At 36.7% G+C, this 17915-nt stretch overlaps 1 protein-coding gene across 1 annotated transcript in view; it reads right to left on the bottom strand.

Moving 5' to 3' along the window:
- Positions 1-17915, bottom strand: part of TOX (thymocyte selection associated high mobility group box) — a 336255-nt gene that overhangs the window by 22168 nt on the left and 296172 nt on the right. The window contains exons 5-6 of the mRNA XM_056139134.1: positions 15125-15355; positions 4588-4668 (exon numbers count right to left, since the gene is read on the bottom strand). Coding sequence (XP_055995109.1) covers positions 4588-4668; positions 15125-15355 — 312 coding nt within the window. The remainder of the gene's footprint in view (positions 1-4587; positions 4669-15124; positions 15356-17915) is intronic.

The following is a 17915-nucleotide window of genomic DNA, read 5'->3' as shown; positions in this document are numbered from 1 at the left end:
ACAAATCAAAATATACTTAAAATGCCCAGTCAGGTGCGTAGCACATGACAGCTACTAAACAGCAAGATACTAAATAGAAAAATTCTATTTATAATTGTGCTCTGAAGGGAAAAAAAAATCCTATAGAGAATGCATTACCATTGCCACTTGGAAATATGAAGGCTAGAATATTCATTTACCTAGGATGAGCTTTATTATTTGGGGGAGAGATTTAACTGACTCAAGCCTGGAGTAAGGTCCAATATGTTGGATTAGATCAAAGGTTTCCAAACATACTTGACCTTTGTCCCCCTTCCAGAGAACACACCCACTAAGGGCCCCTGCTGTAAGTGAACAAACTGCATCAGTCCAGTGATCCCCACAAGTGGAGACAACTTCACTCACTTTGGGAAACACTGAGTTAGATTGTCTATAATACATTTAAGCAAAAAATAACAATTGAAAGAGGAGAAGTGTAGTTAAGTCTATCAAGACAGTTTCCCAAGTGGAGCCAATATTCACTAGCTGTTTCTATTTTTGATTATGTTCAGGAAGAAGCAGCTAATTTAAGACTGTAGTTTCCAAACTTTCAAGTATCAAAAACTATTTCACTTTGATCTATTGTATTCATCACCATGCTCTCAGCAGCCAGCCCTGGGCCTGATTCGTAACAGGTGTGGTGGGGCGGGGGCAGGGATGGTGACAGCAGAAAGGACACAGAGCACAGCCTACAGTGCAAGCAGTGAGATTTTAGATAGAGACAAATCATCCAGGGGAAGATCTCATTGGCCAAGGAATATGAAACTCTATCTGGTGAACCTATGCATTAGATAGAAAAGCAGATACCCAGTTATGTCATCCTGGAGGAGAAAATCAAAGTTGCCAGAAAGTAGTTAGTTAGTTGCCAGAAAGTACAGCGGGTAGGGCATTTGCATTCCTAGCATCCCATATGGTCCCCTGAGCACCGCCAGGAGTAATTCCAGAGCGCAAAGCCAGGAGTAACCCTTGTGCATCACCGGGTGTGTTGCAAAAAGGATATATATATATATATATATATATATATATATATATTCGGTGCTTAGGCAGATACAATTTCCATTGCCCACATGGTCTTAGAGTAAAGAAAGACTGTATTCTGTCACGAGTCATAGGACAGAGAAGGTTCTAGGGAAGCACATGATGAGAAGTTAGGTTTGGGGCCAGCTCAAGGGCTGAGGGTGGGAGGTCACTCTGGTGCTGGCACTTAGCACCTATAAAATGATGGTAAACCAGGCTTACATTGATTGAGACCTACAATACGAAAATTAAGCTGACTTATTCATATAAAGTGAACTTGGAAAAACGTAAGTCTCATCCTGTGGAAACCCACAAATCAGTTTCTCATTCCATTGAGGATTTAAACTGCTCCTTTTATCACTCTGCAAGGCCTCTGTGCTTTTGCTCCCAACATTCTTCCCAGCTTCCTCTGAAACTAAATTCCCTCCATTCACTCCGCTGTAGCCGTAGTCATGGCCCCTTCTCTGAACCAGCTGCAAATAGACAAACCTGGCTATTCTCTGTGTTTTCTCACTGACACAATGCTGGACCCAGGGCAACTTGCCACATGAATGTGAGAGTGAGTTAACAAATTAAAATCAGAGCCATGGTTTCCTATAACTATTACTAAACGATGTATGAATAGAATCAAACAAACATTTTAGATCTTTCAGAGTAGGAAACAAAACAAACAAACAAACACTATCCTCCTGTTGTTCATTGATTTGTTCGAGCGGGCCCAGTAATGTCTCCATTTTTTTGAGACTTGTTACTGTGTCTGGCATATTGAATATGCCACAGGTACCTTGCCAGGCTTTGCTGTACGGGCAAGTAGCTTGCCGGGCTCTCTGAGAGGGGCAGAGGAATCGAACCTGGCTTGGCCAGGCTGGTTGCGTGCAAGGCAATCAGAGTAGGAAAACAATTAATAATATACTTCAAAAATTATAACATAGGTCCTAAGTTCGATCCTTGGAAACCACGAATATATATATATATATATATATATATATACAGATGTAAATGGCTATGATTTTTCTTGACATTATTTAAAATAGAAGAGAAGTGAATTTTTATATATTTCCATGCTGCATTATGGGAGGTATGCTGGTAAATTTTCTCCACATGTTTGGCAGCTTCTATGGTAAATATCCAGTCACAAAAAATCAGAGTGGCATTTTCCCAACCTGGAGAGGGTGTTTGTAACTTTCTTTCAATTTACATACACATATTAGATGTATGTAAACAGGTATGCAATTGTTTCAGAAAAACTCTAGATTTCCAAAGAGAAAAATATGTTAGAGTAATCTGTAAAAATGGTGCTTGATTTTGCCATATATATTGAGGGTTGCAACTCTGAGAACGAATAGTAAGAAAAGTTGCTAAGAGCAAACCTGAGGACACTTGTTTTGAAGTCAAAACTTAGTCAGGATTACAGCTTTCTGGCAGTCTGCATACCATTAACCAGAATACTGCAAATTAGGATTATGACTAGTTTCTGATTTTCTCATGCATCAATTGCTCTCACTAAAGTTCTAAAGCACTCAAAAAGGGATTTACATTGAATAACATATGGGAGATTCATTAAAAAATTTCTCCTCACACTTTGAGAATACTATTCTTAGTAATCTCAATATCAATATTTCGCTTAATACAAGTAGAAGACTATCATTCATAAGTTTTTAGAAACACTTTTGAGCAATGTTTTAGTAATGTCTTATGAATATCTGTTTGGTAGTATTAGCTCTTCCCTCACTCTCTTCACCCGGATGTGGAATTCTAATGACTTGGGGAGGTAATATTTTAGGCCCTAGTTTTTCTTTTTTAGCCATATTTATAATGAATTACAGAAATTCGCAGATTGTATCAACAGAAAACACTTTAAAAGGAGTTAGATTTGGGTTGGAGAGATAGTACAACACATAGGGCCTTGTGAACTGACAATCTGATTTCAATCCCTGGCACCACACTGGATCTCCGGAGCTCCAGCGGGAGTGATCCCTGAGCACATAATCAAGAGTAAGCCTTGTGTTAGAAAAGATGAAGTCATGAAATTTACATACAAGTGGTACTACATGGAAAGTATCATGCTAAGCGAAATGAGTCAGAAAGAGAGGGATAGATATAGAAAGACTGCATTCATCTGGGGGACATAAAGTAACAAAGTAGGAGATTAATACCCAAGAATAGCTGAGATCAGTACCAGGAGAATTACTCCATGGCTTAGAGGCCAGACAGGCATTCTAGGGGAAAGGGCAGCTCAGATAGAGAAGGGAGCAACCAAATAAAGAGTGTTGGGAAGATCCGCCCAGGATGGGAGATGCATGCTGAAAGTAGACTATAGACCAAACATGATTGCCACTCAATGCCTCTTTTGCAAACCACAGAACCCAAAAGGAGAGAGAGAACAAAAGGGAATGTCCTGATACAGAGGCAGGGTGGGATGGGGGGATGGGCGTGGGAGAAATACTGGGATCCATGATAGTGGAAAATGAGCACTGGTAGAGGGATGGGTATTTGATCATTGTATAATTGAAACCCAAGCACAAAAATTTGTAAGTCTACAACTGTACCTCGAGGTGTTTCACTAATAAAAATTAATAAAAAAAAGAGTAAGCCTTGAATACTATTAGTCAAGTGTGGCCAAAAACCAAAACAAAAGTAGTTTGATAAATCAGAAAGTGTGCGATTCAAAGGATGATAGTACAGTTTTGTTTATGGTCTGATGGCTTACAAGTGAGATATAAAGTTGAATTAGAAGAGTGTCAAAATGTCTCAAGTATTTGCATTTTGTGCTCTTTGTTTCTTCTCTGCATCACTGTATTCGTATACATTTTACTCAGCAAAAAGTAATGAATTGGAGTACCTTAGAGATGTTAGAAGGGGAATTGTTATTTGCAAATAAAAGAGAAAGTATTTTTCATGGGTGAATGGAATGAAATTAGGGCCTTAAGCCACACTAAACCAAGTAACGAGCAAATCTGGGCTTGACTCATGTACTTAAGGGTATCAACCTGTTTCTCTAAAGCTGTCTCACCATAAAGGAAAATATCTCTTTCCTAACTCAAGACTAAGCATAAACATATTTTGAGTTCTTAGGAGGTTTTTTTTAAGTACTCAAAAGCATAAAATATTTTAAAATTGTGTTTAATTTTCAAATAAAATGATGTTATTGGATGGTGGACAGGTTTACATCATGATTCTGTAATATAGTCATTGAGGACAGTTGGAATCTCACTGTTAGTCAAGAGCCCAGGCATTGTGGGAGTAGGAAATGTAATAGGAAGTGTAATAAGAATAAACAGTTGGCTCAGGGTTTAGCATGCATTGGAACTAATCCACAAAACCCATGAGCCAGAAGTATACACTATTTTATAAAAATTGGAGGAAGTATTTTCAGAGCCATTTAAACATGAAAAATATTTCTATGGCATGTATCTTTACTTAGGGTTGAATTTTTTAGACAAAAATGAAGCGCAGGAAAGTTGAAATGATCTTTGTGCTTTTAGATGATCAACTTAGTCCTTAGTGAGATGGCCATAATCCCTCCCAATACCCACATTACCACATTGTTACCTTGGATACAAGGCTGGCTCTGTATGCTGCTAGTTGCTTCAGGTACTCCTTCTTTGCAGCCTCGGTTTTCTTTTTATAGACCTGTAACAACAACAAAGAGTGTCTTAAATTAGAAAGTGCATCAGCTTTGTTTCCGGAGAAGCACAATATTGAATACAATTGCACATATATACAATTGTATAATATAATAATAATAATAATAATAAAAATCACCCCCAAGATTATATTTTCTTATTGAAACAGATTTTTTAGAGGCATGGAAATTGACTAGAAAAAAGAAGATTAACAACAGCAAAAATTTCTATTTTACATAAACCATGTGACAGGATTTATCTGGGTTACTTTAAGCCTAAAGGAAGTAGGCTCAGAAAGGTACTACTGAGGAAGATTCCCAGAGAAACCACATGTGAGTACAGAGGCCATTCATATTTATGCAATTATCAGATAATTCTACAGAGCATTCAAATTCATATACATATGTGCTATGCTAAATATAAAAAGGAGGAGAGAATTATAGAATGACCAATTTTGTTGAATAAGTATATCAAAGGAATAGTTCTGGACTTAGTGGGTTCATCACTATTTAAAATTGTTAGCCTTGAAGCTTTAGTTTCAAAAATTCAGGAATCAGTCACAGCAGTCAAAGGCATGAGGAAAGAACTGTAGACCAGGAAGGACAGCATGCTGCATGCACGGACTTCTATGCAGCCGCTGCCATGCCTTTGCCAAGAAATTGCTTCATGACAGAGGTCTGTAGATACCTCATTGTGAAGAGTTTAAATTAATTCCAGTTTACAGAAGCTTTTCATTTTTGAGAGGGGCTCATCTTGAAAATCAAGGTAAAATCGCCCTAATATGAGCGAAAGTATTGAAACCCGACTTGGTAGTATGCTAAAGGTCACATTGCTACGTTATACAGAAAGGAATCATTAAAGTAGAAAATGAAAGATTAGCAAAGTGAACACACATGGTTGTCTGCTACTATTATGTTGATTCCTTCAAGGCTTTGCAGTCTGTTTTTGATATTCTTTTGAAATAAGTCCTAAATAACTCCCCCCTCACCCCCCTCCACATACATCAACTTTTACTGTGATAGAAATGTATTTCACTGATACAACTATTTTAAGTTTCCCACACTTTGAATTTCACAGCAGGAAATGGGGCTTGGTGAATATTCTGCAAAGCTGAACTCAAAATTAGATATAGGTAAGAATTGAATAGTGACTTTAGAATTAGAGAAGTGAAATAAAAATTATGTCCAAAGACCAAACATCTGTCAAAATCAGCAGCAGAGTTCAATTTATAGCTTCTTATCTTGATGGTGGCTTGCTGAGCTTGATCCCAAACTGTGAAATTCAAGATGTGAGAAATCTTCTTTACTCATGGTGATTTTAATCAAAGCAGAACATTTTACATAAGGAAAACACGAACTAACCTTGTCAATAAACTTATAAAAGACCCCATGAAATCAATGTGCTAATGCTTCCCCTTCTTCAGGAAGCCCTTCAACTCATTTTTTATATTTGATATCTTGGTATATAAAAAGGCAATTATAATAAGGCAATTAGTGTATATCATCATACAATCTGCCATTTTTGCTAATTATAAAACCAAAGAAACCAAAAAGCTTTTTATTTTTTCAACTGTGAAGTCAATGAATCCTGTGGTTGTAACACAAGAGTATTCTTAATTTGCTGAGCTAATTATTGAAAATCAGATTCAGATTATTTTTTAGGAAATTTATAGGTAAAACAAATGCAGTGTACAGCAAATGTCTCTAAATATTCCCATCCACATACATTATATGCCTTGGTTTATCTATAACCAGAAATACCAGGTTCTTTTGCTTTTCACTGATTTATATATAAATATTTTTTGTGAGGCAGATCTCTGTTTATAGGATTTTCCTTGAAACTCTTTTCCAAGCTATACTTTACAGTGACCTATAACTGATATTGTTTACATTTTCTTTTACTACTTAAAAAATGTAAGGTTTTCTTTTCCTACACACAGAAAGAACTCCTAATCAGGATTTTGAAGCATATACTTGAAAATATTTTTTTGATGGTACTATGTGGTTTGTGAACTCAAAACATCTCCTTTCTTTCCCCACTATGTCATTCCAATGTGCTGCTCCCCCTTCCTCTGACAAATTAACTAGGGTTTGTTAAGTTTCCAAAGATAGAGCACACAATGATTCATATTATTTCCCTAAACATTATTTTCTAAGAAGAAGCTGAAAGCACAATACTGTCACATGGCCTTATTGTAGATTTGTCATCTTTCTTGTATTTGGTTTCTACTGAAAGAGCCATGAAATCGCTATGGTGGTATTGTCTGTTGCTTCTCCTAGTCTACATCTTAACATCATACAAAGTGTTAACTTTCCTGAAATTTGTTGACTAAAACCCGTGGAAGAAAGGTATTGCAGACGAAATATATGCTCCTTGGATTCAACTGAGGATCGATGTTGTTACAGAATACCTGACTAGCATTCAGACTGTCCTGTTTTCTATAAATGGCTCCCTATTGGCTATTGATGATCAGCTATGTGGGATCATCATATAAGTGCCTAAATGCCACTTTAGAAAAGAGTAAGCTCATCATGATGCATTATGTGGACTGATGGATTAGCTCTCTCCTGAATAGCTGCAGATGTTCATAGGGAAGATTCAAAGGGCAGTAATTTCAGACTTATATATCTGTAATTGTGTTTAAAGGGGAGTACCCAGAATGGAATTAAAATCCGAGGAGTTTCCCTGACGGTGATTTAGAACCTCCACCTTTGAGAACTACCTAATGGTTCCAATATTATATACCCGATATGTCTTTCTAATTCTAGCTTCTAAAATTGTGCAAGATGCCTTTTGAATTCTGTATTTGAAAGAAATGTTGGATGTAAAAAAAGGAAATACCTCTCAACTCTACCAGAGAATGGTAAAAATATGTAAGAATTCCACATACAGGTGAAAGGGTAGGAAATTACTACCTTAGAACAGTTATTTAAAAGTCATCAGTAAAATGTTTCTCAAACCCTCTGTTCATGGATGGAGAAAGTCTTATAGAAACCAAGATGATGTTGACTGCATTTGGCAATGAATGACTCACTGAAATGACCAAGCATTCTAACCTAGCCGAGGATGGGTCTGATTTATGTCAAAGTTAAGTTTGGGAAAGAAACAGTCTCTCTTTCAGGGGAAAGACAAATATTTTAAAGATACGTGATTCATATAGTAAATATTAGTACTTGCTTGAGCTACAAAATGGCTACCAAATGGTCTACAGCTGTTTGAAATAAAGTGCAAAGTTGGCCAGATGAGGATTTAAAAATCATAATACATCATTTATCATTTTCCCTAGCTCATCCAAACACTTGGATTCATCCTGTCCTAACTTAGTTATATGTTGCGGTTTGTTATTCTAAGAAAGCTACCATATCGTATCTAAGGATTGCATCTCAGTAGTTAAACTAAAATATAGATAATGACCAAACCAAAACATACATAGATAAACATCAAATAGCAATTTCAGAGGATCCAAGTTCTGTTGATGTAATCTAATGATTCACTAAATCACTTCTGAGATGTTGTAGATGACAGCATGTACAAAAGTTTTTATAAGTTTAATAATATTAAATTAAAATAAGCAGTCCAATATACACTAAGAAAAATTATGAGAAAATATATATTATTTTAAAATGTTAGTTTCTGCTCCTTTCTCAAGCAATTCATTCAATTCACACAAAACCCCCAAATCTTATAAACATGATTTTAATTTCTCTCCCTTTCTTCTTTTTTCCTCTAGTCCTCACTTAATCTCTAGTCACAGTTTATTTCTGACCAGCTTATACATTATAATAGAAACTGTATAATTTTCCCAATTTTGGATATTACTCAAACACTAATAAATTAAAAGGTATTTTTTGTTTTGAATTTTTGAGGGTAAGACCTGGTGGGGCTCAGTGCTTACTCCTGTTTCTGTGTTCAGTGGTCACTCCTGGCAGGCTCAGAGCACCAGCAGTGTATGGTAGGTTTTCACTTTCCCTTTACAAATTCATGTTTATACATTTGTTTAGAAATACCATTAGGAGACTAATATCCAAGGCCAGGGAAAGTGGGCTAGGAGCACTTTCCTAGTGCTCCTAGGAATGGTCAATGGTTATACTCTAACACAAGTGTGTGTGGGGTGAAGGGTAGGTAAGATAGAGTCCAGTATGACATGACAATGATATCTGAGAATGATCACGCTGGACAAGGATTTAGTGTCAAAAGTAGGTAAAGGGATATACCTGATAACTTTTCAGTATCTGTATTGCAAACCACAATGCCCAAAAGGAGAGAGAGAGAGAGAGGAGAGAGAGAGAGAGAGAGAGATAGAGAGATAGAGAGAGAGAGAAAGAGAGAGGCAGAGAGAGAGTGGTGGGGAGGTGAGGAGGTGATGGGAGGAAGGAAACTAGGAACACTGGTGTTGGGAAATGTACACTGGTGGAGGGATGAATGTTGGACCACTGTATGACTGAAACCTAATTCTTAATAACTTTGTAAGGGTCTATCTCGTAGTGATTCATATAAAAAATCTCATAAAATAAAAAAAATTAAAGAAATAATTTAATCACAATTTTGTGCCATATTCTTTAGAAGTTGACATTTGCAGCTTCTTTCAATGCTGTTATTACTTAGTATTATTTAGGACACTCTGGGAAGTTCATCTGTATCATACATAAAACATAGTTATTTATATGTGTTACAAAATTTCCATCATGTGTAACATGCTGGTCTTTTCTTAAGTGAACCAAAGTCTAAGAACATAATAAAGTAATATTCAATGGATTGAGAATAGTATAGAATATAATAAATCTACTGATCTTTTATGCTTTTTCAGGGACCATCTGATCAATCTAAGTAGACTACACAATAATGATGAGACCTGTTTGGGGAACAGAATATATTATTAAATAAATAGCAGAACAAGTTCCTTTCTGACAAAAAAGGGGTGTTACCATTCCAGCTATACCATTGTTCAATCACATCTAAAATATATATTGCATATCTGATAGGGATCCCCGGTGGTGTGAAGAACGAAAGTTACAAAAACAAAAAAGACATTAAAATATGCCTCTGTCTAAAGGTCATGAATAGGATATGAAAGGACCATCAGCATCCAAGACTTTATCTCTGTCAACACCCAGGTTAACTCTTCTGTATGCAGAGAACTCTAGGCCAGGGTAGTTTGGAAGAAGCTCTACAATGAAACCAGCTTTGTAATGGCAAGCTGGCTCCATTTTTCACCCTGGAGACTGGCCTGCATATCAACCTGCCATGTGAGCTCTCGACTTCTTCCATCTAGAGAAGTCTCCGCTCCTTCTTTAACATGTATTTCCTCTCTCTTTGTATCCCCTCAAATTTCTCTAAGTAAACTTCTTTAAATAAAACTATTTTACTTCACTAGAAACATTTCTATAGTCTGCATTTTAAAAATGCCTGGGATTTTATACAGCTTTTCTTTATTTAAATAAGAATGTTGTAGTATTATTATTTCCATTTTATAGATACAAAAGCACATACGAGCAAGGGTATCTACTCAGTATTTGACAGTATGTCTGACAGAACCGTGGTGTAAGTCAAATTGACCTTGTGGTTGTGCAACAGCTCCTCCTAGCTATTTTTAATGCCTCTCTCAGGCACACTATGGGGTTCAGCTGGTCTTACTAGCACACATCAGGCGTGGGGTTGGGGTGGTATACAGAAAATACTTAGGAAATACTAAGGACTGAATCTATGGTCTGTGAGTTATAAGCACGACAAAGTACTCAAATGCATCCTCCAGAGTAAAATGGACATTATGAAAATAGAAGATGTGGTACAAATATATAACTCACACATCTCCAAATATATAACTTACGCAACTCAAACATTTTTTTTACCAAAAATATATTAAGCAAAACTGCCTTGAATGAACCTGATATTCAGATATTCTCCTTGTTGATATCAATAAATCCCATTTATGTACCAATAGTTATATGTATGTTGACACACATACATTTTAAAGGTAGACCATGCTCACCAGTTCATCCAGTAATTTTAATCACTGTCAAATATTGATAAATATGTTATCTCATATGATACAATTTATAAATGTACACTTATTTCTCTTATCCTTTACTCTCAGTGAAATGAGAAAATCTGAAAAGTGGATACTGTTAATAGAAAATGGCTAAGACAAATGCATGAGTGAATGTTTTAGTGCAATAGAATTTAGTTACCCTTAAGTATTGTTGACATAAAATCCAAATTTTGTCACAAAATAAGAAGCGGAGGGAACTTCAGCAGCATTTATGTAGTGGGTGTTTGAGCACCAATGAGGAGTAAATGATTTGATTTTGTGGGCTCAGAGGATTTGTCAGCTGCCTCATAAGTATAATTCTGGCTCTTCATATCCCTGCTGCTTCTAATTTAGCAGGACAGGCTCATAATTGAAGCAAATTAACTATTTACACTTGCCACTTCTACCAGGGGAAGAGGACACAGCAGCAGGAAAGAATGAGTAGGAAATTACATTCTTCCCACTTGTGTCAGTTCTGCCCTTATATAAACACATTAACAGTAATTTCATGAGGCGTCAAACATAGGAATAAATACTGAGGGATAAAATAATGAGGTGTTGCTATTGAGCTGAACTACTATGGCTAATATCCTTGGATATGAATTATGCATCCTGAAAGAAGGCATATGTTTCAGTATTAAAAACAGCTTCCCTGTAAGTGATATCTGCTCATTAGGCTCTGGTTCTCGAGGTAAATCCACTCTCCTCTTCCGTGGCAGGGCTACGTTTACAAAAATACCCTCTTTAGGCTCCGTGGGCTGTGGTTTCTCCTGAATACACCAAGCTCTGAATAGGCCTTCCACTCCATTTTTAGCATAACAGCATGTTTATTTAGCTCTTTGGCTGAAGCTTTAAAGCCAGTTAATGTAATATAAACAAGAACATTTTGTTTGTAATTTGCTAAATGTATTACAGCCTGACTGTGTCTCCAATTAGGAACTTAAGGTTCATTTAGTAATTTACATCTGGTTCTGATTTAAGGTGACTTTCCTTTTCCACTTAAGAACTGACTTTCCGTGGCTAAAAAGGACCCAACAACCCTTTTGAGCTTTTTGGTCCAATCTCTACAACTTCGAAACTCAACACAGTTTTTAATTTAGGAGGGCTTGATTTGTTCTATATTGTCACTGTGGACCCAGATTTTATACTTCAATGACCAGAATCAGACAATCTAGAAATAGCAGGAATAGATAGAAAATTTAGCTGAAACTATATATATATGTATATATATATATATATATATATATATGTATATTATATGGTGAGGGGTTACTGAAACTCCAAGGAGGCTAATATAAATAATGTGATGCTGTTATTATTTTTCTTTCTCTGTAGGTTCCAGTCAGTGAAAGATAAGTAGCAAAGGCTAATATCACAACCACATTTATGTTTTACTTCCCTTGATCCATCTGGTGTCTTTTAAGCAACTTAGTACGTTTCTAAAATGGGCTCTTCATTGTCTTACGATTCATTAGCATTTCAAACCTTCCCTTGAAACCCCAAACACATTTCTGCTACACTCCAAATTCAGCACTATCTTCCAAAGGATTAAAATGGGGGAGATCTCTGATATGGGAAGTTTGTTTAGTGGCTTTGGGAGGAATGATTCAGAGGGGAGATTTTGTGTTCCTGGAGGATTTTTATCACTTCTTTCAGCTCCCTTTGACTTTTTCTTCTTTGAGAGATTTCTTCGCAGAAAACAAAGTACAATGTTTCTAACTCACGATAGGTTCTGAAAATAAAGATCTACTCTTCAGCGGTGTTTTTTTTATTCCTGCCTGTGTGCCACAATGAGGAAGCATGTGATATAAACATGCAGCAGCTCTATTAGTCATGTTCCCTCTGGCTGTCAAGAAAACATTCCATTGTAATCTCACTAATAGCTGTTTTTCCTTAAATATTGTAATTTTCAGAGCCCCTAATAAGTCATCAATAATTTTGTCCATTTTTCCCAGTTTGTGTTTATATTTGTAGCTGTTCCTAATTGTGGGCTATTATGACAAGAAGATTTTTGAACAATTGTGGCGCATGAAATTTTAGCCTTCTACTCAAACCAGCTGCCTACATAATGCCAATTGCATCATGTGGGACTGTTCTAAAACATGCACATTTGTCCTAAATTTTGAAGTTTAATGGTCTGTCTCTAATCTGCTCTAGCAACAGTCCTTTGAAAAAATACATAGCGGTATGTGCACTTCCCAATTTGAATATTAAATGAAAGTAAAATGCAATTAATTTAAGTTTGAAACAGATATTATGTTGGCACAATGAGTCAACATAAAGGGAAAGAACAGGTGGTAATACACCATAATAACACTTTTGGATATTTTGCTGAAATGCTCTCGCTGCCCAAATGTGCATTCTAGGCAGGCATGCTCGCTTTGCTGGCAGTTCTTGCAAACGGTTCGAGAGCGGTTGTCTCGTGGTTGCAGAGGAGTGAGTGGTCCATCAGATGCAATCTGCTCCCTTTTGTAAGGACAGTATCTGATTTCATTCCTTTGACCCTGTCTCTACTTGTTCCTGAGATGGCCTGCATCCTCTGTGTGCATAAACCACCGTTCTTCCCATACTTTGCAGTCTCGCTATCTTTGTTAAACAAGATAATCTTTTAAGAGCAAAGATAAGCTATGCTAAACCCTTGTTAAGTCAAGGGCATAAGGCATGGGAAAAATCATTTTAGTATCACTCAAACTGCTCCTACCACTTTAGTTTGGTAAGGGTACTCAAACGTAAAAATATTAACTTATTGACAGAGAGAGAAAGACTTCTATTAATGTAGTTTCCTAGAAAATCTTGGCATAGCATCTCCCAACAAAATGGTTTTGATTATAAAATTGCTTCATAAAACTAAAGTTATAAGAACAACTATAAATACATAATATGTATAATTTCATTCCTTATTTACAAGATGAGTTCTCAAGAAAAATTCAGCTACTACCATTGCAATAACCCAAATGTAAATTCATTACAAGGATTCTTTTTTACCACTCTGGAGACGCCCATGTTCTCTGGGGGACACATATTTCTTTCCCTCTCGGCTCACAGTCCCCCAAATTTCTTTAAATAAAAACTATTTTTCTCTATGAGAATGTAGCACTGTAGCACCGTCCTCCCATTGTTCATCAATTTGCTTGAGCGGGCCCAGTAACGTCTCCGTTGTGAGACTTATTGTTACTGTGTTTGGCATATCGAATACATCATGGGGAGCTTGCCAGGCTTTGCCGAGTGGGCGAGATACTCTTGGTAGCTTGCCGGGCTCGCCGAGAGGGGCAGAGGAATTGAACCCGGGTCGGCTGGGTCGGCAGCTTGCAAGGCAAACCTCTTACCGCTGTGCTATCGCTCCAGCCAGTTCTATGAGAATAATACACCATAGAAGAGCTTCAGTATTCTGTAACAGTAAGGCTGCTTCAGTGTACTATATTCTAATGATAATGCCTTTCTAATTCTTCATGTGTGACAATGAATTTCTAAATGGTGCCAATGGAAACCTAATCTTTGGTTTAGAAATAAATCAAAATTGCTCCTTTGTTGAGGTAGGTTACATTTATATAAGAATTCTTGCTCTCTCTAGATGATTTCCATCAGTCTTAAAATCTTCTGGGCTACTTAAGCATAGCTGAAAAGCTAAGTGTCTCATGTAGTCTTCCCTAATCATGGTCTTCTGCCTCACTATGTTATTCCACAGGAGAAGAAAATAACCACACATCTGGTATAATTTAGAACAGCCTAGAAATGTGGTATATGTGGAATGGAATGATATACGAAGGTAGTCTTTAGGGGAATGGTTAAGGGCAAAAAGACTTAATTTTTAGGTTCATTTTTCTAGTAGCAAAAAGGGTTTTGATGACAAAAGGGCACAAACAGTAATTGCTGCAGAGAGGTATGGACAGTTTTAAAAATACTTTTAATATTTTTTAAGTCTTTAAGATCACATGGGCAATATTAAGGAATGATATAATCCTCAAGTGGGCCCAGTAACGTCTCCATTGGAGATCTTGTTGTTACTGTGTTTGGCATATCGAATACGTCACGGGGAGCTTGCCAGGCTCTGCCGTGTGGGCTAGATACTCTCGGTAGCTTGCTGGGCTCTCCGAGAGGGGTGGAGGAATCAAACTCGGGTCGGCCATGTTGGCTGCGTGCAAGGCAAACGCCCTACCTCTGTGCTATAACTCCTGCCTGTCTAGGATATGTGAAATTCCTTGCAAAAGTAACTATGATACATAAAGTTTGAAATAAGAGTGTGTTATTTAAGGAGGGGTATAAAAGAGCACAAAATCTATGAAAATCAACCGTGGTTTGGTTCTGATAGGGCCCATTCTCAGCCTTAGAGCTAGAATTTGAAAAACTTATCTAGAGGTCTTGGGAGCCATTTTATTAGAGTACCCGAACTTTCTCAAATTAGATTGATTTTCTCTCAATTTTGATTCTTTCATACCTGTTTTTGCTCTTCTCCTAGACCATCCCACATTGACGCCACAATTTTAGAGACTTCACCAAAGGTAGCATTTGGATTTTGGCCCTTAATGGCAGCCTGAGTATCTCGGAAGAATAATGCATAAGCAGACACGGGCTTCTGGGGCTCATTAGGGTCCTTCTTCTTCTTCTTTTTTGGAGTTTTTGGCTTTTTCCCCAGGTCAGAGGCAGGTCGCTTCTCTCCACCATTGATCTGAAAGAAAAAAATAAACATTGCAATTATAGAGAAACTGAGAAAATTTGAGAGTAAAGATGAATTATACTATAGTTTTGCTTTGAGATATTCAGATGCAGTCACCCATACACACACGTTAACAAGCATATTTCTCAGAGGCAATTGGTTCAATTGCTTTTCAGATAAAACCTTGCCTTCTATATAGTTTCATGTTCATCTTTCTTTCAGAATAACTTAAATAACTGTAAGATAATATTGACATTTTATAATGTTATCAAACTATTTTGAGCTTGTTAACAGCTTTTCTTTTTCTTATTTGGAAAGCTCCATGACAGATAGTATTTTACTATCTGTAAAATGGGACACCAGTAGATATATATTTCTGTAGTAACTCTCACACAGATCTAACTTATTTTGTCCATGAGAATTAACCCTTTTCTTCCCAATTATCATTTTAAAAATCATAATGAACAACATATCTACTACATAAAGTTTAAAGACTTGATACTGGGGCTGGAGCAATAGCACAGCGGGTAGGCGTTTGTCTTGCACGCAGCCGACGCAGGTTCAATTCCCAGCATCCCATAGGAGTAATGGGATGAGCACCGGTAGGAGTAATTCCTGAATGCATGAGCCAGGAGTAGGCCCTGTGCATCACCGGGTGTGACCCAAAAACCAAAAACCAAAACAAACAAAAAAAAGACTTGATAGACTTGATACTGTACTTAAGATATAAGTTTTGCTAAAAGCTATTAGAAAAATCAGTGATGTTTAGGATTTAGAGATGGAGAGGTGAGAAACTATCACAAGAAGAGCACATAATCTAGACCCTAGATCAATACTGTTTAATAGAGGGATCTGAAACTATGGTCTAGTTTGATCATCTGTATTATTTCATAAGGCATCCAACTGTCATAGGTAACTAATGAATATCCCAAAGATCTAGCATTAGCAAAAAATATACTTTAAGCTTTACTTAATTTTACCATTTTAAATTTAAATAGTTATAGGTGATCATGTTTTCCATACTGAAGAGTGTATCTAGAAGCTGGATTCAAGAATCTAGACATTTCTAAAATAGTTTTATACCTAGTTGAAAAATAGACCTTGGTCAGGAGATAACAGACTGAAGTATGAGCTTGCCTGCAGGAGTCAGTATTTGATCCTTTCACTGCATATGATTCCTTGAGCACATCCAGGAGGGATCCAAAATCCAAAAATAAGCAAAACTTTTGTTTTATTTTGTTTTGGGAACACACCCAGCAGTGCTCAGGGCTTACTCCAGGGACCATAAGGAGTACAGGGATTGCACTTGGACTGGCTGTACGCAATGGACTGGGTACCATTGCTATAGCCCACTATAAGAAAATTTAAAACTCCCATTTATTCCAAGGATCATTAAGTATAAATATTTTCATGAATGGAATATTTTTAATTCAAGAAGAAAAAAAAGCAATGGATGTATTTAAAACACCTACAATTGGAATATTATCTTTAACTTTAACCTATTATGTGTGAGGCTGCTTTACAGGCCTCTATAAAGCAAGAGATTTTGCTCAGATTCACTTCTAGCTCTAAAAGTACATGAAGATTAAGTGCTGCTCTCCACATGCTTCCCTCGCTAACATCAGATCCACATGCACTAGCTTCCAAGGGAAATGCCATTTTCACAGGATGTTTTGACCCTCCATTCTCTATAGTTGTGACTGCGGATGCTTTTTCTCTCTGAAAACTTGGTGTTTAGAGATTAAGTAAGACAAGCACAATGTTTACCTTATTCAAATAAACTGTGAATCATGACAACTTAAGATAAAAGAATGCCACCATTGCTCAGAAAGCATGATCTCATGAGAGGCCAGTGGGTGTGTCCAAGTGTCTAAACTCATGCTCTTCCTGTAATCTTGGGCAAGTTTTTGTAACTCTGGGCATAACTTTTCTGGGTTTTAATTTCCTCTTCTGGAAACTAGTTGCAGTGCTATTTTGTGATTACTAAATTATTATGCATTCACATATGCATAAAACTATAAAATTACAGTCAAATGTTAGTTATGCCATGGTGAGAACTTTTTAAAAAATTCACAAACTGAATGAAAAGCAGTGACCTTAATACTAATGTGTAATGATGCCATATGGCCAAAGTTTAAAATATATGCCCTAAGAATCAAATAGGATACAAAAAGACTCAGGAAATTCTTTGTTTTCAGTAAGAAGAATATTTAAAATATTACTTTGAAATTTTCTGTGGGAATAGATCAAACAACTCCTGGACACAAGATATAAGATGAGTTGACAAGCTAATGTGGATTAATACTAGAATACAGCTTCCTTAGGATGGATCAGAGAGGTGAAATGGTTGTTCCTTTGAGAACTCTCACCAGAAGAGCACATTTGGACACTACTGATACTGGACAAACTATGGGCAGATATGATTTGCAACAGTGGTTCTCAAGCATAAAAACGCTCAGGAAGAGGAAACTAAGTATAGGGAAATGAATGGTGACCTACATTAAATATTACTTAGATTCACTTTAAATTTTAATTAGAAATATAATGACTTGAGAAATAGAAATTATCATTG

The sequence above is a fragment of the Sorex fumeus genome, unplaced genomic scaffold (assembly GCF_029834395.1).
Source record: "Sorex fumeus unplaced genomic scaffold, SorFum_2.1 ptg000002l, whole genome shotgun sequence".
In the NCBI taxonomy this organism is placed as follows: domain Eukaryota; kingdom Metazoa; phylum Chordata; class Mammalia; order Eulipotyphla; family Soricidae; genus Sorex; species Sorex fumeus.
The sequence above is the reverse complement of the archived record's forward strand: the minus strand, read 5'-3'. Positions and strand labels throughout refer to the sequence as shown.